Genomic DNA, 24,393 nt, shown 5'->3' on the forward strand with positions numbered 1-24,393 from the left:
GTACGATATTGCTACAACCCAGGGTATAGAGCTGGAATGGTTACCAATTTTGGAAGATTTGTGTACTTTTGATATTTATTTTAAATCTTTCCGCCAGCCAAAGCATGGTCGGCGGTTTTTAACCTATCATTGACGCATTTGTGTTCTGGTGTTCATACAGGCAATAAAGAAAAAAAAAATCCCCGTACAGCCGTGATCGTATAGTGGTTAGTACCTTGCGTTGTGCCCGCAATAACCCAGGTTCGAATCCTGGTCACAGCATTTCATTTTATTTTACAGCGCTCCTGAAAGGGCAGCCTATGAAAACAGGAAGAGGAAGGGGCTGTATGTGCTTCCGAGTTCACCTTACATTTTCTGTAGGACGAAATAACCACGCTTTTATTTCAGCTGTAGTTTAAATTTTGTGGACAGCCACGTAAAAGCACACCTGTACGTCCTCCCCGGACAGCCGTGATCGTATAGTGGTTAGTACCTTGCGTTGTGGCCGCAATTACCCCGGTTTGAATCCTGGTCATAGCATTTCATTTTATTTTACAGCGCTCCTGAAAGGGCAGCCTATGAAAACAGGAAGAGGAAGGGGCTGTATGTGCTTCCGAGTTCACCTTACATTGTCTGTAGGACGAAATAACCACGCTTTTATTTTAGCTGTAGTTTAAATTTTGTGGACAGCCACGTAAAAGCACACCTGCACGTCCTCCCCGGACAGCCGTGATCGTATAGTGGTTAGTACCTTGCGTTGTGGCCGCAATAACCCAGGTTCGAATCCTGGTCACGGCATTTCATTTTATTTTACAGCGCTCCTGAAAGGGCAGCCTATGAAAACAGGAAGAGGAAGGGGCTGTATGTGCTTCCGAGTTCACCTTAAATTGTCTGTAGGACGAAATAACCACGCTTTTATTTCAGCTGTAGTTTAAATTTTGTGGACAGCCACGTAAAAGCACACCTGCACGTCCTCGCCGGACAGCCGTCATCGTATAGTGGTTAGTACCTTGCGTTGTGGCCGCAATAACCCAGGTTCGAATCCTGGTCACGGCATTTTATTTTATTTTACAGCACTCCAGAAAGGGCAGCCTATGAAAACAGGAAGAGGACGGGGCTGTATGTGCTTCCGAGTTCACCTTACATTGTCTGTAGGACGAAATAACCACGCTTTTATTTCAGCTGTTGTTTAAATTTTGTGGACAGCCAGGTAAAAGCACACCTGCACGTCCTCCCCGGACAGCCGTGATCGTATAGTGGTTAGTACCTTGCGTTGTGGCCGCAATAACCCAGGTTCGAATCCTGGTCACAGCATTTCATTTTATTTTACAGCGCTCCTGAAAGGGCAGCCTATGAAAACAGGAAGAGGAAGGGGCTGTATGTGCTTCCGAGTTCACCTTACATTGTCTGTAGGACGAAATAACCACGCTTTTATTTCAGCTGTAGTTTAAATTTTGTGGACAGCCACGTAAAAGCACACCTGTACGTCCTCCCCGGACAGCCGTGATCGTATAGTGGTTAGTACCTTGCGTTGTGGCCGCAATTACCCCGGTTTGAATCCTGGTCATAGCATTTCATTTTATTTTACAGCGCTCCTGAAAGGGCAGCCTATGAAAACAGGAAGAGGAAGGGGCTGTATGTGCTTCCGAGTTCACCTTACATTGTCTGTAGGACGAAATAACCACGCTTTTATTTCAGCTGTAGTTTAAATTTTGTGGACAGCCACGTAAAAGCACACCTGCACGTCCTCCCCGGACAGCCGTGATCGTATAGTGGTTAGTACCTTGCGTTGTGGCCGCAATAACCCAGGTTCGAATCCTGGTCACGGCATTTTATTTTATTTTACAGCGCTCCAGAAAGGGCAGCCTATGAAAACAGGAAGAGGAAGGGGCTGTATGTGCTTCCGAGTTCACCTTACATTGTCTGTAGGACGAAATAACCACGCTTTTATTTCAGCTGTAGTTTAAATTTTGTGGACAGCCACATAAAAGCACACCTGCACGTCATCCCCGGACAGCTGTGATCGTATAGTGGTTAGTACCTTGCGTTGTGGCCGCAATAACCCAGGTTCGAATCCTGGTCACACCATTTCATTTTATTTTACAGCGCTCCTGAAAGGGCAGCCTATGAAAACAGGAAGAGGAAGGGGATGTATGTGCTTCCGAGTTCACCTTACATTGTCTGTAGGACGAAATAACCACGCTTTTATTTCAGCTGTAGTTTAAATTTTGTGGACAGCCACGTAAAAGCACACCTGTACGTCCTCCCCGGACAGCCGTGATCGTATAGTGGTTAGTACCTTGCGTTGTGGCCGCAATAACCCAGGTTCGAATCCTGGTCACGGCATTTTATTTTATTTTACAGCGCTCCTGAAAGGGCAGCCTATGAAAACAGGAAGAGGAAGGGGCTGTATGTGCTTCCGAGTTTACCGGACATTGTCTGTAGGACGAAATAACCACGCTTTTATTTCAGCTGTAGATTAAATTTTGTGGACAGCCACGTAAAAGCACACCTGTACGTCCTCCCCGGACAGCCGTGATCGTATAGTGGTTAGTACCTTGCGTTGTGGCCGCAATAACCCAGGTTCCAATCCTGGTCACGGCATTTTATTTTATTTTACAGCGCTCCTGAAAGGGCAGCCTATGAAAACAGGAAGAGGAAGGGGCTGTATGTGCTTCCGAGCTTACCGGACATTGTCTGTAGGACGAAATAACCACGCTTTTATTTCAGCTGTAGTTTAACTTTTGTGGACAGCCACGTAAAAGCACACCTGTACGTCCTCCCCGGACAGCCCTGATCGCATTGTGGTTAGTACCTTGCGTTGTGGCCGCAATAACCCAGGTTCGAATACTGGTCACGGCATAGTGTTTCATTTTATCAGCGCCCTTGAAAGGGGAGCGTATCAAAACAGTGAAAGGAAGGGGCTGTATGTGCTTCCGACTTCACCGGACATTGTCTGTAGGACGAAATACTCATGCTTTTATTGAAGCTGTAGATTAACTTCGGTGGACAGCCACGTATAAGCTCACCCGTGCGTCCTCCGCCGACAGCCGTGATCGCATAGTGGTTAGTACCTTGCGTTGTGGCCGTAATAACCCAGGTTCGAATACTGGTCACGGCATAGTGTTTTATTTTATCAGCGCTCCTGAAAGGGGAGCGTATGAAAATAGTTAAAGCAAGGGGCTGTATGAGCTTCCAAGTTCACCGGACATTGTCTGTAGGACGAAATAATCATGCTTTTATTTCCGTTGTAGATTAAGTTCGGTGTACAGCCACGTATAAGCTCTCCCGTGCGTCCTTCCCGGACAGCTGTGATCGTATAGTGGTTAGTACCTTGCGTTGTGGCCGCAATAACCCAGGTTCGAATCCTGGTCACGGCATAGTGTTTTATTTTATGAGCGCTCCTGAAAGGGGAGCGTATGAAAACAGTGAAAGGAAGGGGCTGTATGTGCTTCCGACTTCACCGGACGTTGTCTGTAGGACGAAATATTCATGCTTTTATTTCAGCTGTAGATTAACTTCGGTGGACAGCCACGTATAAGCTCACCCGTGCGTCCTCCGCGGACAGCCGTGATCGCATAGTGGTTTGTACCTTGTGTTGTGGGCGCAATAACTCAGGTTCGAATACTGGTCACGGCATAGTGTTTTATTTTATCAGCGCTCCTGAAAGGGGAGCGTATGAAAACAGTGAAAGCAAGGGGCTGTATGTGCTTCCGAGTTCACCGGACATTGTCTGTGGGACGAAATATTCATGCTTTTATTTCAGCTGTAGATTAACTTCGGTGGACAGCCACGTATAAGCTCACCCGTGCGTCCTCTCCGGACAGCCGTGATTGTATAGTGGTTAGTAGCTTGCGTTGTGGCCGCAATAACCCAGGTTCGAATCCTGGTCACGGCATAGTGTTTTATTTTATCAGCGCTGCTGAAAGGGGAGCGTATGAAAACAGTGAAAGGAAGGGGCTGTATGTGCTTCCGAGTTCACCGGACATTGTCTGTAGGACGAAATATTCATGCTTTTATTTCAGCTGTAGATTAACTTCGGTGGACAGCCACGTATAAGCTCACCCGTGCGTCCTCCCCGGACAGCCGTGATCGTATAGTGGTTAGTACCTTGCGTTGTGGCCGCAATAACCCAGTTTCGAATCCTGGTCACAGCATTGTGTTTTATTTTATCAGCGCTCCTGAAAGGGGAGCGTATGGAAACAGTGAAAGGAAGGGTCTGTATGTGCTTCCGAGTTCACCGGGCATTGTCTGTAGGACGAAATATTCATGCTTTTATTTCAGCTGTAGATTAACTTCGGTGGACAGCCACGTATAAGCTCACCCGTTCGTCCTCCCCGGACAGCCGTGATCGTATAGTGGTTAGTACCTTGCGTTGTGGCCGCAATAACCCAGGTTCGAATCCTGCTCACGGCATAGTGTTTTATTTTATCAGCGCTCCTGAAAGGGGAGCGTATGAAAACAGTGAAAGGAAGGGGCTGTATGTGCTTCCGAGTTCACCGGTCATTGTCTGTAGGACGAAATATTCATGCTTTTATTTCAGCTGTAGATTAACTTCGGTGGACAGCCACATATAAGCTCACCCGTGCGTCCTCCCCGGACAGCCGTGATCGTAGAGTGGTTAGTACCTTGCGTTGTGGCCGCAATAACCCAGGTTCGAATCCTGGTCACGGCATAGTGTTTTATTTTATCAGCGCTCCTGAAAGGGGAGCGTATGAAAACAGTGATAGGAAGGGGCTGTATGTGCTTCCGAGTTCACCGGACATTGTCTGTAGGACGAAATATTCATGCTTTTATTTCAGCTGTAGATTAACTTCGGTGGACAGCCACGTATAACCTCACCCGTGCGTCCTCCCCGGACAGCCGTTATCGTATAGTGGTTAGTACCTTGCGTTGTGGCCGCAATAACCCAGGTTCGAATCCTGGTCACGGCATAGTGTTTTATTTTATCAGCGCTCCTGAAAGGGGAGCGTATGAAAACAGTGAAAGGAAGGGGCTGTATGTGCTTCCAAGTTCACCGCACATTGTCTGTAGGACGAAATAATCATGCTTTCATTTCCGTTGTAGATTAAGTTCGGTGTACAGCCACGTATAAGCTCTCCCGTGCGTCCTTCCCGGACAGCCGTGATCGTATAGTGGTTAGTACCTTGCGTTGTGGCCGCAATAACCCAGGTTCGAATCCTGGTCACGGCATAGTGTTTCATTTTATCAGCGCTCTTGAAAGGGGAGCGTATGAAAACAGTGAAAGGAATGGGCTGTATGAGCTTCCAAGTTCACCGGACATTGTCTGTAGGACGAAATAATCACGGTTTTATTTCCGCTGTAGATTAACTTTGGTGTACAGCCACGTATAAGCTCTCCCGTGCGTCCTCCCCGGACCGCCGTGATCTTTTAGTGGTTAGTACCTTGCGTTGTGGCCGCAATAACCCAGGTTCGAATACTGGTCACGGCATAGTGTTTTATTTTATCAGCGCTCCTGAAAGGGGAGCGTATGAAAACAGTTAAAGCAAGGGGCTGTATGAGCTTCCAAGTTCACCGGACATTGTCTGTAGAACGAAATAATCATGCTTTTATTTCTGCTGTAGATTAACTTCGGTTGACCGGCACGTATAAGCTCTCCCGTGCGTCCTCCCGGGACAGCCGTGATCGTATTGTGGTTAGTACCTTGCGTTGTGGCCGCAATAACCCAGGTTCGAATCCTGGTCACGGCATAGTGTTTTATTTTATCAGCGCTCCTGAAAGGGGAGCGTATGAAAACAGTGAAAGGAAGGGGCTGTATGAGCTTCCAAGTTCACTGGACATTGTCTGTAGGACGAAATAATCACGCTTTTATTTCCGCTGTAGATTAACTTCCGTGTACAGCCAAGTATAAGCTCTCCCGTGCGTCCTCCCCGGACCGCCGTGATTTTTTAGTGGTTATTACCTTGCGTTGTGCACCGCAATTACCCAGGTTCGAATCCTGGTCACGGCATAGTGTTTTATTTTATGAGCGCTCCTGAAAGGGTAGCGTATGAAAACAGTGAAAGGAAGGGGCTGTATGTGCTTCCGACTTCACCGGACATTGTCTGTAGGACGAAATACTCATGCTTTTATTGAAGCTGTAGATTAACTTCGGTGGACAGCCACGTATAAGCTCACCCGTGCGTCCTGCGCGGACAGCCGTGATCGCATAGTGGTTAGTACCTTGCGTTGTGGCCGTAATAACCCAGGTTCGAATACTGGTCACGGCATTGTGTTTTATTTTATCAGCGCTCCTGAAAGGGGAGCGTATGAAAACAGTTAAAGCAAGGGGCTGTATGAGCTTCCAAGTTCACCGGACATTGTCTGTAGGACGAAATAATCATGCTTTTATTTCCGCTGTAGATTAACTTCGGTTGACCGGAACGTATAAGCTCTCCCGTGCGTCCTCCCGGGACAGCCGTGATCGTACAGTGGTTAGTACCTTGCGTTGTGGCCGCAATAACCCAGGTTCGGATCCTGGTCACGGCATAGTGTTTTATTTTATCAGCGCTCCTGAAAGGGGAGCGTATGAAAACAGTGAAAGGAAGGGGCTCTATGCGCTTCCGAGTTCACCGGACGTTGTCTGTAGGACGAAATATTCATGCTTTTATTTCAGCTGTAGATTAACTTCGGTGGACAGCCACGTATAAGCTCACCCGCGCATCCTCCCCGGACAGCCGTGGTCGTATAGTGGTTAGTACCTTGCGTTGTGGGCGCAGTAATCCAGGTTCGAATCCTGGTCACGGCATAGTGTTTTATTTTATCAGCGCTCCTGAAAGGGGAGCGTATGAAAACAGTGAAAGGAAGGGGCTGTATGTGCTTCCGAGTTCACCGGACATTGCCTGTAGGACGAAATAATCATGCTTTTATTTCCGTTGTAGATTAACTTCGGTGGACAGCCACGTATAAGCTCTCCCGTGCGTCCTTCCCGGACAGCCGTGATCGCATAGTGGTTAGTACCTTGCGTTGTGGCCGCAATAACCCAGGTTCGAATCCTGGTCACGGCATAGTGTTTCATTTTATCAGCGCTCCTGAAAGGGGAGCGTATGAAAACAGTGAAAGGAATGGGCTGTATGAGCTTCCAAGTTCACCGGACATTGTCTGTAGGACGAAATAATCACGCTTTTATTTCCGCTGTAGATTAACTTCGGTGTACAGCCACGTATAGGCTCTCCCGTGCGTCCTCTCCGGACCGCCGTGCATGATCATGTCACAGGGCACTCCCCCTTCATTTTCCGTTGGAAGGTACCTAATGCCGTAAGGAGAAAGTGGCAGGTTCTTTTTCAAAGTCCTCTGCAGAATGTCCCAATGAAATACTGCGTCCCAGCAATCCAGGAAGATGTGTTCATCTGTTTCTATTTTTTTGCACAAACGACAGTTTACGGACCCGTAGACAAATAACCCCTTTTCTTCCAACCAAGGATTCACAGGAAGAGTGCCACTATGCAACTGGAAAAAGAACGCTTTGCAGTGTGCTCTAACTGGCATTTTCTTAATTCTTTGAAGAACATCTTTGCCTTTTCCAGTTGGGTACAGCGACCGGTATATTGGCACGGGCAAGCATACATCAACAAGATCTTTGTACAGACGTTTCCGCGTGACAACACTCAGGTATTCTGTCGAAAATCGCACTTTGAGGAGTTTGACGGCACGCACAACTTCACTCAAAAACCCTTTCACAGACACTGGTCTTGCTTGGCTAGTTGACACAACAAACTCAGGGAGAGTGTGCGATAGCCTTGTCTGAATAACATGGCGCAAAAAAGGATCGCTTTTATCACGAAAGAACATGAACCGTGCGACCACTTGTCGCAGAAACAGATGTACAAGCCCCAAACCCCCTGCCTTCGCTGAACGAAAAAGGTTCGTGCGACTCGTTCTTTCCCAAGTTGACCGCCACAAAAACACCGCGAACACTCGGTGTAACTTCTGAACTATAGTTCTTGACATACACAGGGCTTGTAGAACATACATTACCTTCGCAACAAGAAACACGTTACATACGGTCGAGCGTGCAAACATAGACAAGTCCCGTCCACCCCACTTGAGCGTTTTCTTTCGTGTAGCCTCAATTTGCTCCTTCCAGTACTCATCTGGGTCTCTGTAGCACTCAAGTGGCACGCCTAAATACTTAACTGGACACACACTCCACTGGACGTTTGCAAATGTGGACGGCGTGGTTTCCCAATCCCCGTGCCAGAAACCTGAACATTTTTTTCGAATTAATTTTGCTCCCAGTCACTTCACAAAACAAGGAGGCTTCTTTTACAGTCTCCTTCACGCTATCTGTGTCCACGCAAAACACGGCAATGTCATCCGCGTACGACAGTACTTTCACTTCACTTGACTGGAGCCTGATCCCGTGTACAGAACTATTTTCCCGTATTTTCAAACAAAAGGGTTCGAGATAAATTGCAAAAAGCAACGGACTCAAGGGGCACCCTTGCCGTACCGATGACAGAACGGGGAAGCTCTGACTCACGTTTTTGTTTATCACTAGGTTTGCTGTGCACTGCTTGTATGCCATCGTCACGCCTTCTAAAATGACCGACCCTAGGTTCACATGGCGCAAAATGCTGAACAACACTTCGTGCCCCACCCTATCAAAAGCCTTTTCGAGGTCAATTTGTAACATTGCCACTTTACCACCGAGTGCATCAATCATCTCTAATATACTTCGCGCCACATGAATGTTTGTGTAAATTGTCCTTCCTTTAATCCCACATGTTTGGTGTGGCCCCACTATTTCTTTAATGACTAATTGTAACCTGCTTGCCAAAATTTTCATTAAGATCTTGTAATCGACATTGGTAAGACTAATTGGTCGGTAACACTCGACTTGCAGCAGCTTCTCTGGATCGTCGCTTTTGGGAATTAAGACTATGTGACTTCTTTGAAAGGACGGCGGCATTTTTTTACACTCGTACGCTCTCGTAAACACCGCGTGCAATATCACCGCTAAATCTCTCTTGAACGTTTTGTAAAAAGCGGCGCTGATACCGTCCGGCCCTGGTGACTTGCCCTTTCCCAGTTCATCGATTGCCTTTTCTATTTCGCTAACACTTATCGGTTCCTCCTGTCTCGCCTTGACCTCTTCATCTACCTTTGGCATAAGAGACAAAAATTTACTTTCATAGTCATCTTTAAACCAACTTTGATGACTAAAAAGACCTCGATAGTGCTGAACAAATTCGCGTTCTATCAGGTCGCTGTCTTCAGTAACTTCATTTCCGCATCGTATCCTAGTGATTTCGTTGCGTTTCGCATACCTTTTTTCTTCCCCTAACGCTCGCTTCGTCGGTGTCTCATTTGACCATAACCGTTCCGCGCGTGCGCGTATCATTGCCCCCCTGTATCTTTCGATGTCGATAACCTCGAGGGCATTTTTCACTTCTTTGATTTCTTTACTAAATATTCCAGGCGCTGCGCATTCCTGGCTTAGCAAAAACTTCAATTGCGTCTGCAGCTCTTCCTCTTTTTTCTTTTCATTGTACCGTAGTACACTCGCACGCTCTATTGCTTTCATTTTCACGTCATTCTTAAACTGCTCCCACCGAACAATAACATTATCACCTTTTCCGATAAACTCGTGCACCCGCTCATTTACTATGTCGACAAACTTTTCGTCTTCGAGTAGCTTTGCGTTAAGCTTCCAGAGATTCCAATTAAATCTCGCCTTTTTTTGCTTTTTACCCATCGTAAGCGTCACCAACGCGTGGTCACTAAAGGATACTTGATTGACATTGTAACTTGTGCAACATGGTATAAGCTTCAGCGATGCGTAGAGCCTGTCCAGCCTCGCATGACTCTGGGTTTGGAAGTGTGTGTATTCTGGCGGCTGGCCACTGGCCAGAGCCGAGCCAACATCTTCTAACTCATACTCGTGTACCAGCTCTACATAGTTTGTGGAGAGTTCGTATGGCGGTCAGGCATGCTGATGCCAATGCTAGACCCGTCAGGGAATACTTTATTGAATGTATAACGTACATCAGGGAAGTTTACCGAGCGCAAGTAGACCCACCTGAGTGGATCACAACATTAGATAGCCTGGCATCATTGAAAAAATTTTAGTTCTTCACGCAGCATAAGAGAGGCTGCTGTTTCACATTCATCCACCAAGCGTTGTGTCTGTCGATTGTATCATGTCACAAGCAGGCAATAAAGAAAAAAAAAAACCTCCGGACAGCCGTGATCGTATAGTGGTTAGTGCCTTGCGTTGTGGCCGCAATAACAGAGGTTCGAATCCTGTCACGGCATCGTGTTTTATTTTATCAGCGCTCCTGAAAGGGGAGCGTATGAAAACAGTGAAAGGAAGGGGCTGTATGTGCTTCCAAGTTCACCGGACATTGTCTGTAGGACGAAATATTCATGCTTTTATTTCAGCTGTAGATTAACTTCGGTGGACAGCCACGTATAAGCTCACCCGTGCGTCCTCTCCGGACAGCCGTGATCGTATAGTGGTTAGTACCTTGCGTTGTGGCCGCAATAACAGAGGTTTGAATCCTGTCACGGCATAGTGTTTTATTTTATCAGCGCTCCTGAAAGGGGAGCGTATGAAAACAGTGAAAGGAAGGGGCTGTATGTGCTTCCAAGTTCACCGGACATTGTATGTAGGACGAAATATTCATGCTTTTATTTCAGCTGTAGATTAACTTCGGTGGACAGCCACGTATAAGCTCACCCGTGCGTCCTCTCCGGACAGCCGTGATCGTTATTACCTTGCGTTGTGGCCGCAGTAACCTAAATTGGAATCCTGGTTACGGCTTTGTGTTTTATGTTAGCAGCCCTCCTTAGAAGGGAGCCTATGAAAACAGAGAAAGGAAGGGCTATATGTGCTTCTAAGTACACCGGACATTGTCTGTAGGACCAAATAATCATGTTTTTAAATTGTAGATTAAGGTTTGTAGACAGCCGCATAAAAGCGCACCCGCACGTCTCCCCTCCTCCCACCCCTTCCAACAGCAATGGGTTCTACTTCCGGCCACCGAGGTGATCGGACGCAGGATGCACGGCTCCCACAGAGTAGTTTTCCGCGGTTCATCCGACCGCGGTACCAGAAATGGAGAAGCCAGCCATGATCATTCTGTTGTTTTGCCTGCTGTATACCTACAGGGTCAGTTGTTTTAAATAATGCTTGTTTACATGACGATGTGAATGGCGGCCCTACCTGGTTGACGATTTCATGGATGTGCTGATGTAACAAGGCTTGTTTGGCGACGTGATAGCGCTAGACGCTTATCAAATTAACCACATTTGGGCGGTCACATTTGCAATCACCGACGCTACAAAAAAGCTGGTGCGCGTGGTGGAGATGACCGTAAAGGGGTGTCGTTGCCTGGTCATTTTCCCGGGCAACAGAGACCTGCGTATCAAGCTGCACTGGATCCTGCACAACGTTCCCGCCGAATAAGTAAAGGTAGCGTTACACCTCTTGGACGATATACTCAGCTAACGAAGGAAAAGCTAAGTGGGGGGGGGGGGGTGGTGCATGATGCGCGTGGCTGTCCTGAAGCTGAATATGGGTGTTAAGCCCGATGACGTCCCGAATAAGCTGTGTGTTAGCGGGGACTTTGCAGTCGTCGTCTTTTTAGGGAAAAATCCGTGGTGCCAACGTCAAGGCCACATCCGAAGGGAATGGGCGATCCCCGTTGCATCACTTGTGGGCGGTTTGGCCCGAATCTGCCGACTGTGTGAAGACGTGTGCGGCAGTGGACACATATGTTGTCAAAGAGGACTGCTCGGAAATGGTTATGAATGAGGAAGACTCTGAGGAAGCCGCCGTAGCTAAATGCAAGGGTGCGCGGGCCTAAAACACGGTGGAGCCGCCACCCGACAAAAGTGGAGGAGGTGGGAATCCTGGACGTGTTGAGCCGCCGATTCGTCTCTACCAGAGTCGTAAAGAGGGCACTTCGATCAAGGAAGGTGCAACCGCGGCTGTTGTGATACTGTAAACCACGACGCCAACTGTGCAAGCGACAGAGAGCGACGAGGAAATGGCTAATGCTGTAAGCGGTGAAAGCGAAGCAGTAGTAAACCGCGTAGCCAAAGTGAAAACCTTGCGGGTCGTGAGCTCAAAGCAACGCCACAACGAAGGACAATATTCAATCCGAAGTCGAAAGTTCCACCCTAACGTGTTCCGAGGACGGCTGCGACATGCTAGGTTTGTTTGCGAAATACGACCCGGAGATAAAAATAAGCACGAAGAAATCGGCAAGATCACGTTTGAAGATCACGTTTGATAGTGCGGGCGTGCGCAGAAAAGGAATTGCGGGGACGTTTTACGATAAAAAGCAGTATGCCAGAAAGAGCGATATTGAGGGCATAATATATCAAAGTCGATTGCCTGAGATAATTCGTGCATAGAAAACGCGTTTGTCGAACGTTATACCACAGTCCTTCAATGCATTGAAGGGCTCTGGTTATACCAAGCTGTTTTGCCCCAGCTCGCCTAGAATGGGCGACTTCGAGAAAAAGTTTTCGCCATTGCTTTCACGGCTCGACTCAGAAGTTAATAGCACCTTAGAGGAGCAGATATCATTTGCCCAAAATAGAGAATGCAATATCCGAATTACAAACCAGCAAAACACTGGGTCCAGGCAAGCTAATAGCTGCATTTTACAAGAAACACTGCGGGAAAGCAACTTTTAGGATCCCAATCGCTACCACTACCACCACACCTCGTTCACACGTCATTCTCCTCAGAGACCCTAACGTTCGGCACGAAAAATGGAGGTTTTTTAGGCGTCTATAACGGGAACTAAAGGCGCCCTTTGGGCAGATTTAGGCGTCCAAAACTCTAGCTAATTAAGTGCATATAGCCTCAACTGATATATAATTCAGCCGCGTATTTCAGGACAACTGTTCCACTTGCAATAAAAACAGCGGAAAATCTCGTGCTGTTGGAAAATATTTTGTCTCGAAAATAGCCTCGCAAGGTTCGCCAGGTCGACAGGCTTAGGTGAAATGTAGGGTGATTCGATACCAGTAAAAAGGCTATAAAAGGCATGACAGACCACCACCATCTGATTGTTTTACGGCTTGAAGCTGTGCCTCCTTTCAGTGAATGTGTGTGTTAAAAAGAAGTTCCCGGAGCATGGTTATACTTCGGAACGCTCGATGATCTAATTCCACTTTAAGGTCAACATCTTTGCCGATCGGAATCTTAGTAAGTTCTTTTACCCCACAGAATCTAGAAATTTTTGTCCAAGACACGTTTAAGCTTCGGAAAGGCTCTGTCAGCCGCGGTCCTTGGGGGACGGCGGCGGGATTGTCCTGGAACCCTGATATGAGCTCAACATGAGCTCAACATTCCCAGTCATAGTGGCACCCAAGTTGTAAGTTGCTGAATGCTTTCTGGCAACAAACTGAAATAAGCCGATGAATGTTCCAAGACACCTTCAAGTAACCCGTGATGTAGAATAGTCTCGTCTGCAGCGCTCTTGTTGCCTGCTAAGCTGTCAATACCACCCAAGTGTTTACTGTAGTAGTTTTTGGCCCTCAGCCATGCTTTCCAGAAGGCAACAACAAGCTCTGGTGGAAGAGGACAATAGGTAACTGCGCCGTGACGAGACGAATGCGCCACAAAGAACGCTTGATTGATTGATTGTGGGGTTTAACGCGCCCACGCTACACGATCAGGCACGCCGTATTGGAGGACTCCGGAATAATTTTGACCGCCTAGGGATCTTTTACGAGCGCTGAAATCTCGTACACCCGGGCATTTTTGCATTTCGCCTCCATTATAAAAGCGGGCGCCGCGGCCGCGGGAATCGAACCCATCTCCTTGGGCTCAGCAGACGAATAAAACTTTCTTGGCTGTATATATTTATTGACAGAACCGAGCGACCTTGACAGCTCCTCACAACACCGACGAAAGCATTGTAAGGGGCAATAATTCCGATTAAGAAAACTGTGTCATTATGTCCTACATAAGTGGATGACCAGGGAGCTGGAGGTAATAAAACCATTAAATAGCTGGGCTCTGTTTATCGATTAACAACATTAGACAGAACATAAAAATCTTCTCAATAACCCGTAGAGCTTGATTGGAAACGCCCTTGAAAGTTGCGCGGCTTGGAAGGTGACGCGTTTGGCGGCTAGACTACTTAAAAATTCCTGAGATGCTCGTCTGTCGTTCCTTCTTCGTGCTATATTTCTGCGTCTTGACCGCCGGCGGTGTTCCCGTGTTTGGCGGCTGGTTGCGCACGTGTTTGTAATGTCACTTTGAAACATTCGTGTACCCCGGGAGACATTTTTGACCTTCAGTGACCCATGCACGGCGGTTCCGCGTTCATTTCCTTTGCTTTTTTATTGCGTTGGCAAAGCATGTAGGCAAAAGTTTTCGCCGTTGATCTGCCAATACACCGCGAAAAAAAATTCAGGCAAGCTTGCTTTTATGCGCAAGACTTGAATGGTGAAGGCTTTTGTAGGTGTGCATTTCCGGACACATAAGCAAATTTCAGTATCATATTTTAGTTGCACAATTGCGGTGCTAGTAATCATCCTCATTTGCATTGAAAAGGCCGCCGTTTTCTTCGAAGCCAGTGGCGGATGCAAAATGTTCCTCAGCATTGTAGACTTCCGCTAGCTCAACTAGCTAAGCTTGCACTAAGTCGCGCAGGGCCTGAACCATACCTAAGGTGCAGGATTTCTTTATACGGGAGCACTGAAGGACACATCACCACGCGTTTGTACAAGTTTTAAATTGGTTATTTACATGTTCTGTCATGGCTTTGCACTGGGCTAGTAGTAGTCATCGTCATATGATTCGATATCGCCGTGTTCCTCATGCAAAGCATAACATGCACGGTAGGGCTTGTGAAAAGCACTAAAGCTTTTTTGCCTTTTTTTTTCTGCTAAAGCCATATACTCGGCGGTCGCCGTGAGTGAGGCACTGACTAGCGCTCGCCATTTTCTCGCTCCTCATGGTTTTCGTTTTTTTTTTTTGCTAAAGCCACTGCGCGTGCCGTGACGCTCGGCGGTCGCCGCGAGGCATGCGCTCATGAAGACTCCACATTTTCTTGGTGTTTTTTTTTTCTACAACACCGAACTTACGGCTTGTACAACAGCTCCGCTGCTAAAAACAGACCAGAAAAGCTAGTGGCTTCGGTGTCACTACGTTCAGGCTTCTGGCGGCCTAGTTTCGATAGTTGCTCGAGTAACCTGAGCAGGACGAGGTGTCGTGGCTATAGTGGTTGCACCTCACCATGTCTGTTTTTGTGTTATTCACCCTGTTCTACGTTTCGTGTCAGGCAGCGCACCTCTGCACTTCAAGATGTTACAATACCAACTAGCGCACTCCCAAGCCTTGCTGAATATAATACGGGTTTCTGCGTTTCGGTGTGTTTGGTGAGGAGCGCGGGTTTGTATCGCAAATGGCGTGCGACGAACGCTGACGTTGCGGGATTCTAAAGCGAGAATGGTGTTAGCAGAATATTGACCCTAAAAACCAAATACAGGCGCATTGAAGCTAAGAAGGCTTTTTTAGGCGCTAAAGAGCCCATATACGCAATAACCGAAAAATAGGCACGTATAGGCACTATAAATGATTGCTTAAAATGTTTATATTCTCTTAGTTTACGCTTATACGTTGAATAGGCTTGATACAGACTGGAAAGAAAATAGGCTTTTTGTCTAGAGTTCCGATCTATACTAATCACTGCTATGGATTAGCATTCTGGATTTGACTCGCCTGGAATTGATTCTTCTTCAGTTGAAGCCTTCAGCTATAGAAGGTGCGGTGCCAATCCTTGCGCCCGTGCACCCTTTCAATGCCAGCCACCAGTGAGTCTTTTCCTTTATAGTGAACGCATCAATAGTGCTGTGGAAATTCATTCGCAGCTGAACTGTGGTGCCGATTTAACCTGTCACACCTTTCCCGCAGGTTACGGTGTTCCGTGAAGCTCTGTGATGGCTGCCAGTATTAGGTTTCAGTAATTCAATTTATGATAAGTATAATTACACTGCTCGTCTTGAGAGTTAATGACATAAAAAAGATTTTTTGCTTCTCTGTTTGAATACAGAAATTTCCATAGAAAGGTATACACTTAAAAGGAACTGACAGGTCAAAGAATACGTCATCGTCATTGAATCCAATATCCACCAAAACTCATCACTGGCTACCTCTTGTCTCTAAGATAAGAAAAAAGCTCCATTTCTGTGTGGCCGTGCAAAGATAATTGTCCATCGTCTATGATCATGAAACAGGTTTTATAACCAGTGGCATTCTATGACACCAGTAAACAGCACCGTAGGCGGCTAGGGGGAACAGCAGCCATCATAACGAGCGTCCTGGCACTTGCGAGCATGGATAGATGGCGTGAGATGACACCTCTCCGAATCTGCAATGAAGTAGGCTACCCCTTTGTCACACTTGAAAACGCGACCCAGCGGCAGTCTTGCGTGGGATGACGTTGATAAAACCGTTATTCTCTTTTAGCAAGAAAACTTTCTCTTCACATCAGTGAAACTGCTTGAAGATATTTGTTCATCACCCAAACTTCTGCCCTTTAGTGCATTTCTCCGCAAAACTGTCACTTACCTTTTTGGACACAGATGCTATGGTGTTTGCACATGCAGCGGTGGCTGCCTCGCCATTTCAATTTATATTTGTTTTCCACCATGTTTTCAAGTCCGAAACAGAATGTTTTCGATGCCGTATACTGGACTGGATGCAAATTGACATGGTCGAATGATGCAGCGCTGAGACTGCATGCAAATTGACGTGATCCAATGGTGCAGCACTTACACTTGCTTGGGAACTTGAGGTAGTTCGGAAAATGTGGTTGTGAACATGTAAAGATTTGCTCTAAGCGCTCACCTACGTCATATACGATTTCTGGGGTGAGTGCAGTATTGTGTATTCACTGGACACTAAAATATTATTTGGACGTATTTAGAGTCTGTTCAACACAACTACTCGGGCAGAGAAAATGGAACCGAAGAGTAGTAGTCATCAAGCAATTTCCCACAATATAAACCTGGCAACTAAAGTCCGCTTTTCTGGCAACAGCCTTTTGGCGCCATCTAGTGATAAGACGCCCAGGCGTGGCGGAAGGCGGGAACTGCCGCCATTGTAAACTGAGTTACTTTTGGCTTGCCCTGTTACTCTGTAGAGAAAAGAATTCCAAATTCAGTTTACGTGTAAACTGTAGAAATCTGCCGCTTTCGGCCGAACGCTTGATCAAAATGTAGTGCATTTGGCTTTAAGTTGAAAAGGTTTGTATTTGCTGTTCCTGAATGGTCAAAAAGAATCAATGCACATGGTCATTCTTAACACGTGTACGCAGCTAACGAATAATCCTATAACATGTAAAAAAACGATCATGATGTCTTTTGACTAGCGTGAAAATTTCAAGCCTCTTGTCGGGAGGAGCTCGAGGAATAAATGTTAATTTGGCCAGTGCTGGGGCTGCTGTAAGGGTAGCCGCCCGTTGGGGTACGCCTGGGGGTAACAATGGGGAACCATCGATTCCCTCAGAAAATTGAATTGCTCACTGCCACGAATGTACATGTTCTAAGTGCCCGATCTGCTAAGAAGCAACGCTGAGTGTTCCACAGCTGGCTCCACCTCAACGCAGTTCCCTTCGGCGGTATAACGAGTGGGAATTGAGGGGCTAGGAACTTGAAGCAAGACTTTCTCGTACGCAACAGTTCATTATTTAAAGTAAAACGTCCCGCTGCCTAGACCACTAGATGTGCGCATGCACCGTTCGTAGCGACGTTAACTAAGATGGTAGTTTGTTTGCATAAACTCTTCGGTTATTTAAACAGAGCAGAAATAAGGCCTTCTCTCATCACTGGGTCACCGTAAACTTTATAGAAGATGTCCCATCTCATGTTCATCATATACCCTCAGGAATTTAAAGACTCTTGCCCATTCTGTCCAATAGAAGGAGCCTCGCTACACCACATCAATTGGCCCTTAACAGGCGTCCCGGCCTCACACAGAAGCACTCATCCCATGCCTCGTAGCCTGTCATCACTCCCAGGCTGGGAGGCTGCCACATTTAACCCAGCTTTTCTGATGGCGCCGAATAGCGGAAACATCGGTGTGCCCAAGATTTCGGCGCTCGGTGAAGATTCCTAGGCGGTCTAAATTATTCCGGGGCCCTTCACTTCGGCGCACCTCTTCGCCTGTGTAGCATCGGCGCGTTAAACATCATAATCAATCAACCAACCTTTGGCCCAGCTTACTTGCTTGCAAAGCACCCGCGCCAAGTTGTCTGAGAGCACCGAGGTCCCAAAATATTGGGAGCCCCACCGTTCAAATGACTGAGTGAGTAACTCTGTGTTGCAATCACTAGAGCTTTTGGGTAAATTAGTCTTACTACCATTATGACTGTACAGAACCTTGACAGGGAAGCGTGAGAGTTGGGGAAAGGTAATTTAGAAGAGCCAACTACTCACCCCAGCATGGCCAGTCCACTGCACATGAGCCACGTGAGCAGTCCGGGTTGTGGGCTGACCTGGGTGGTGACGAATGTTTTACAGTGGGGGCAGGACACCGACACCGGGTTTGGACCCCAGCTGCTGAACACCGTCACCACGGACACTTGCAAGAAGGAGAGACCAGTACGCAGGTGCTGTATTTGCTCAACTCCTTGAACTGTAGTTATCACGTCGGGTCAGTGTGGGTGCGTCAAATAAAGCTAGGCATACGGAGGAGCATACCAAGTTTTAGACTAGGCCGTGCAGGCGTTACGGCTATAAGAAAAATAAAGATTGATTTTACGGCACACGAATGCCAAAACGTAAAGAACAGTCATGGATCTGTTCAGTCTGTAGCGTTCTGAGGAAATATGGGAGTGAAAAGTTTAGCTTGGGAGATAGGTAACCATCTCAAAGAAACGGTAAATGCGAAATAATCTCATCGACAAAAAAAAAATTCGCGCACGTTGCGCTAAGGGTGCAAGGCTGGAGAAACAGCAGAGCCGGGGGTCAACCTAGCCTCTCCACGCACTGACAGCAGATTCCAGGAGAGAGGGGCAGCCGGACTCCAGCAGTGCAAAGCCCAAAGCCGTTTTCGACGGCATTGTAAAGCAAATACCATTAAAGTATGTATAGTCGTTCAAACTGTTAACAACAAAACCCGGGGTGCCTGCCTAATCACAGAGTGGCAGCTCACAACAGCTACAGCCGCATCTTTGGCGCCTGGTTATCGGCACTCACGATGCTGCCGTATACTGCACTCGGGTGCTTCAGCGCATGCGCACAGCCTGGCTTAGCAGCCCGAGCGCTATCGTAAGCTGCCGCTCTGTGCATGCGCTGGCACCTCGTTCTTTGTTGTTAACAGCTTTGACGGCTGTTCAGTGTTTTAGATGCGACGCATCTCTTTCACCCGCCTTGTCCCTCCGGCGTAGTCCGGTGGCGTCCGCATCCCTCCCCCATTCTCCTCGCCGCGCCAGCGGCGCGCTAGCGCCGCTCTCACCGCAGCGCCATCTGCGTGTTAGCGCTCGCCGGCGCTCGCTCCGTCGCCGTGCCAGCTGGGCGTGGGTGCGGGTTAGCACGCAGCTTGCGCGCAGCTTCCGCTCGGTTAACACATGCGCATGCGCTGCTATAGGGAGGCGAAGCTAAACTTTGCCGGGCGAGGGCAGCGCTGATTCTATGGCGAAGCGGCGTCCTTTTCGTTTCGGGGGAGTGAGCGGCGTTTCCGCCGCCCTTTGTACGTGCTGGCACGGTGACCCCCATGCGGCGTAAGCTCATGCGCAAGCCTGGACGACTCCGGGAGGTCGCGGTGAGGCCCGTGCTCACGTGCGGTGTTTTCTGTCTACGCCGGGTGTATTTGTGTCGGCCTAACATCTCTGCTGTAATGTTATTCAGTGTCACCACATGTAGCAGTTTATCAAGCGTTATAATTACGAAAATGGAGAAAGACTGCCGCCGTCTCTTCCACTATTCCCCATTTTACCATACCTGTTATATCATTGGGTGCGCAATCTGTAGATGGCTGACACAGGGGGCGGAAAATCATTATAAAATGTACACCATCTTCCCGCGAGGGGAACCATGGGGTAGATGCGACGTATCGGGGGTTTCCGTTGCGTTTCCGTTATGTTAGCGTGCCCATTGTTGTTGTGTGTCCATATTTATCGGGGTGGCCGGTGCGTGTTACGGTTGCGCCGACCATCGCGATAGCAGGCGTGTTAGTCTCCATTCAAATCATCGGTGGTCATCGGAGGATGTCATCCTCGGAGCGGCGGCGGAAAGACTGAGCGGAGCGGCGCAGTCACCGCGTTCATATGCAGCGGAATAAGAGAGAGCAGCGCATAGCAGCGCATAGCAGCGCATGCGCATGTGTTAACCGAGCGCAAGCTGCGCGCTAACCCGCACCCACGCCCAGGTGGCACAGCGACGGAGCGAGCGCCGGCGAGCGCTAACACGCAGATGGCGCTGCGGTGAGAGCGGCACTAGCGCGCAGCTGGCACGGCGAGGAGAATGGGGGAGGGATGCGGACGCCGCCGGACTACGCCGGAGGGACAAGGCGGGTGAAAGAGATGCCATGTATTGTGGTTGTATTGACATGTATTGTGGTTGCGCATTACTGGACGGAGGACTGTTTTGTTAAGGCAAAAAATATACGCGAGGAACACCGGCCTTCTCACGGTCTTCCAACGCGAAGAATTCTTGGGCTTGGGGAATTACTCGGATATTACTGCCGAAAAAAACATGTGTAGTTCCTCCCAATTATTTTAAAGAATTACTAGGCTGTCATTGCGTATACAAGTACAGTTGGTACAGGAGTCCACACAGCCAGCCATCCAGCCATTGAATGCTTGCTCGATAAATGGACAAAGAATGCTTTGCAAAAAGGTTGCCGTAAAGACAGGATAACGTATGGATGCATTTTAAAAAACTTGACTGAGCTCTATTCAAGCCACCAAAGATGTTTTGTAAACCGCGAAAACGCAAAGAATTTTAAAAACCTTGTAATTTCGAGCTACAATGACGTAATCTGGGCAGGAATGATGCAATAGCAGCAATCTCTAGAACCAGAATGCTAACTGCTGATTAGCGTTCATACATTTTTGCTGCGATAATTAGTCGGTACATAGTAACTGATGCTGCATATCTGCGGGACCATCTTGGAGAAAAAACTACTTACGAATGTAAGTGGGACCGATACTATTTGTAAAATCCGTACCTTCAATAAGAAACTCGGAAATTTAGTGACACGGCGTAACCGAACTACACTTACCGGGTCCTGGTCGTCCGAAGATCATCATAGGGCTGCTTGCGCACGTGCTCAGAGGAACGGGTGCTGTGTACGTGAAGCCCGTATCTTGTCCGAAAAAAAAACATAATTGAGAGGCAGGCTATCAATATATCATAACATTACGTCTTTGGAATCACGAGTTACATTCTGAACGGAGACGGTGCTTTTGATATAATGTTTCGTGATCTCGCTATTACTGAGGCAGAATATCTCTTCCCTACACTTCTCTACAGGCTAGAGCCGTAACGGGTGCGCTATAACTAACACTTCTGGAGCACAGGCAACGTGACTCATTTATTCGTGCGATAAATTTAAAGCAAGACATAGCCGCTAGCTTCTCGCCAAGTTTTGGCAAATGCAACCGCTGAAAGCTCTCGGGCCCAATTAGAAAACGGTAGATATGCTCCAAAGAGACACTTCAAACGCCCAGCCATCAGTCCCAATTATCGCCCTCACAATACGAAGAAAGTGTCACAGAACTTGAAAAAAATTGTCTGGATGTGCAACTTTTTTTTTTATCTAGGGGCCACTAGCGCACAGAAATGTGGTAGTAATATCAGAAGTGCGTACGTTAAAAGCAGAGAAAGTATTTTCTATAACATTCCCCTGAGTTGTGGGAGATATCACGTCGGACAGACCGGAAGAGGCTTGAATGATAAGTTAAAGAATAATGCTAACAGCTCAAAGGGGTACTGACACCAATTTTCGGTGTTAATATCATTACACAGTTCGCTTCTTTTACTCAAGAGAATACGCTGGCTGAAATATGAGCGACCTGCGAGGTGAAGAACATACTTTAATTGAATATCATTTATCGCGCCGATGGGACAGCACGCGGAGCGTCGCTCAGCAAATGGACATCAGCGTGACATCATCCCTAGGTGGCCAAAAGAAGTGACGCGGTCAGCGCTCGTCAAAAACTCGTGACGTCACCTCACGCGCGTGGCCCCACGAGCGGCGACTGAGCGCTGGCGCATTTACAAACGAATGCACGTAGCCAGAACTAAAGGCATAACCGCTGTCCAGAGAGGCGCTATCGGAAAAAATTCTACACACGGGAAAGGAAGCAATAAAATATCCCGGAATCGCAATGGAAGTCGCCAGCAGGACTTTTATTGAAAGCGGTCATTCAACCTACCGCCTTCAGGCAGCCCAGCTAGAGTGTACTAGAAGGATCTGAGTGGGACGAACGGAGCGCTCCACTTGAAGTAGCGCTTGTAGATTGAATAGGGGGCTCAGCGGGTGAAGTGGACTCTTGCCGACTGCACTCATCCGAGCACTTGGCCTCGCTCGGGCAGCGCTTTTTCGCGTTTCGCCCAATTTTCATGTTCACAGCAACGCCAAAGCAACAGCAGGGTAGAAAACTACGTCAGAATAAATTCAAAGGGACTTTTGGAGGCTTTGCGGGGAAAGCGTGCCCCACTTTTTTTTTCTTCAGTGAAGTCCTTACCACGCGAAAAAGGAATGACAGACAAACGGAGGTGACAGGGACAAGCGTTGGAGTAACAGTTTCCACTATTTTTTTTTGTGTTTTCTCTTAACTCGCCCGGCGTAAAATGCAATGAATAGAAAAAACGAGGGCAGTGCTGCGTTAACTTTGCCTGCGTCTGTTTAATGACACCGGGCAATTTCACTGGCGCGTCAATGAAGCCAATCGAGGAATCTGGCTACATTTTAATTGTACACTAAGTTTCCAGCACTTCCTGCACGAAATAATGATTTTTCAAATTTTGTGGTCGTAACCCTTCAACCAAAGCTTATATATTGCTGAAGTGTGTGTGCTAGTTATTCAGAAGTGAATGCCGCATGTGCCACTTTCTATCAAACATATTTCAAGAAGTTGCGGCCTTCGATTTGACTGTACCCCCGTGCCCGTTGCATACTCCCCGAAACTTTAGTCAGATATTTACATTCTATGTGACCATGCATGCTCTTCCAGAATCTTGCGACTAGGCGCGCTATATTACAGACATAGGTCGGCGTACTCACTCGTGAGTACACTCATTTGTACTCATTTGTACTCAAACTCACGAGTGAGTACGATGATGATTGAGTACACACCCAGAAAAAAACGGTGAGTATGATGACAAGTGAGTACAGGGGTAAATCCACTACTCGTGAGTGCAGTACTCATGAGTACACTACTCATGATTATGAGTACTCATGAGTACAATATTCATGAGTATGAGTACTCATGAGTTTGAGTACTAATGAGTATGAGTACTCATGAGTACACAGTACTGGTGAGTACACAGTACTGGTGAGTACACAGTACTCATGAGTACACAGTACAGTACAATAGTCATGAATACTGGTTTTGCGAGTGCTTGCACTCTTGAGTATATGCACTCGTGAGTACAGTAGTGCAAACAAGTTTTATCACGAGCTCGAGTCCGGACGCGCGTGTACGAGTCGCAAACATTTAGCGGTGCTGCTGTGCAGCTTAACAGTCAAGGATGGCAAAATTAGACAACGAAAACTGCACCTCCCCCTTTCCCGATCCCTGTTTGGCACTGTAAGCGTTTCTCGGCGGTCGCTCGCAAAGGGGTCACGGTGAAGAGGGAAAAACGAGTGGGTGAGGGCCCGGCGGGAAACGCGGCCGCAGTTGCTCTTCTCCTATGGCACTTGTTGACTGCCGCAGTTATTTTTGTTGACGCGGCCTGTGAACGAGTGCCGGCTTCATTGCGCTTGCTCCCTTCCAGTTGTTTTAGGGGAGAGGCGGTGGAGGCTGCTAACAATGCACGCACTAGGCGTACTGAAGTCCCTCCTTTTCGGTCTTCAGAAGTTTCCGTAGACGCATGTCACGTTGTGTAGTCGTTTCGTGAGCTGTGCCGCTCATTTCAACAGTCGCAGTTAATTTACGTAACTCCCGTCGAACCGACTGCGTGGTTTATAACGTTTGTCTCACCGAAATTGTTCGCACCATTCTGCTGTGCGTATTCAAGCGACAATTTGGCTGATGTACGTGCGCCCATATGGTTTTATTAGGTTCCCATTTTGAAACATTTTGCTCAGGTTCGCTAGTAATATGGTCTCGTGTAGTGCCATTTACAAGTGAGCATATAGCCCCACCGTACAGGCGCGGCGGTGGAATTTGCCCCAGCAATGGAAATATAATATCCGAGTACACCTAAGCACGTTTGTGAGTTGTGAATCGGACATCATAATATCCAGTTGAACGCGTGCGACGCCTTGTTTAG

The 24,393-nt window shown here is 47.6% G+C and overlaps 1 protein-coding gene and 5 non-coding genes across 6 annotated transcripts in view; 5 read left to right on the forward strand and 1 right to left on the reverse strand.

Annotated features, from left to right (window-relative positions):
* Positions 1-21,200, reverse strand: part of LOC144167400 (lipopolysaccharide-induced tumor necrosis factor-alpha factor homolog) — a 48,288-nt gene extending 27,088 nt beyond the window's left edge. Inside the window, exons 1-2 of the mRNA XM_077696671.1 lie at positions 21,176-21,200; positions 18,388-18,532 (exon numbers count right to left, since the gene is read on the reverse strand). Of these exons, the coding sequence (XP_077552797.1) occupies positions 18,388-18,532; positions 21,176-21,200 (170 nt within the window). The remainder of the gene's footprint in view (positions 1-18,387; positions 18,533-21,175) is intronic.
* Trnah-gug (transfer RNA histidin (anticodon GUG)) lies at positions 706-777 on the forward strand. The gene has a single exon. It is a non-coding gene; the product is annotated as a tRNA-His (tRNA).
* Trnah-gug (transfer RNA histidin (anticodon GUG)) lies at positions 1,738-1,809 on the forward strand. The gene has a single exon. It is a non-coding gene; the product is annotated as a tRNA-His (tRNA).
* Trnah-gug (transfer RNA histidin (anticodon GUG)) lies at positions 2,254-2,325 on the forward strand. The gene has a single exon. It is a non-coding gene; the product is annotated as a tRNA-His (tRNA).
* On the forward strand, positions 3,288-3,359 carry Trnah-gug (transfer RNA histidin (anticodon GUG)). Its single transcript has one exon. It is a non-coding gene; the product is annotated as a tRNA-His (tRNA).
* Positions 5,101-5,172, forward strand: Trnah-gug (transfer RNA histidin (anticodon GUG)). The gene has a single exon. It is a non-coding gene; the product is annotated as a tRNA-His (tRNA).
* Positions 21,201-24,393: the final 3,193 nt, after the last annotated feature.

This window comes from Haemaphysalis longicornis, unplaced genomic scaffold, assembly GCF_048455015.1.
Source record: "Haemaphysalis longicornis isolate Haplotype H1 unplaced genomic scaffold, Haemaphysalis longicornis Haplotype H1 scaffold_2, whole genome shotgun sequence".
Lineage (NCBI taxonomy): Eukaryota > Metazoa > Arthropoda > Arachnida > Ixodida > Ixodidae > Haemaphysalis > Haemaphysalis longicornis.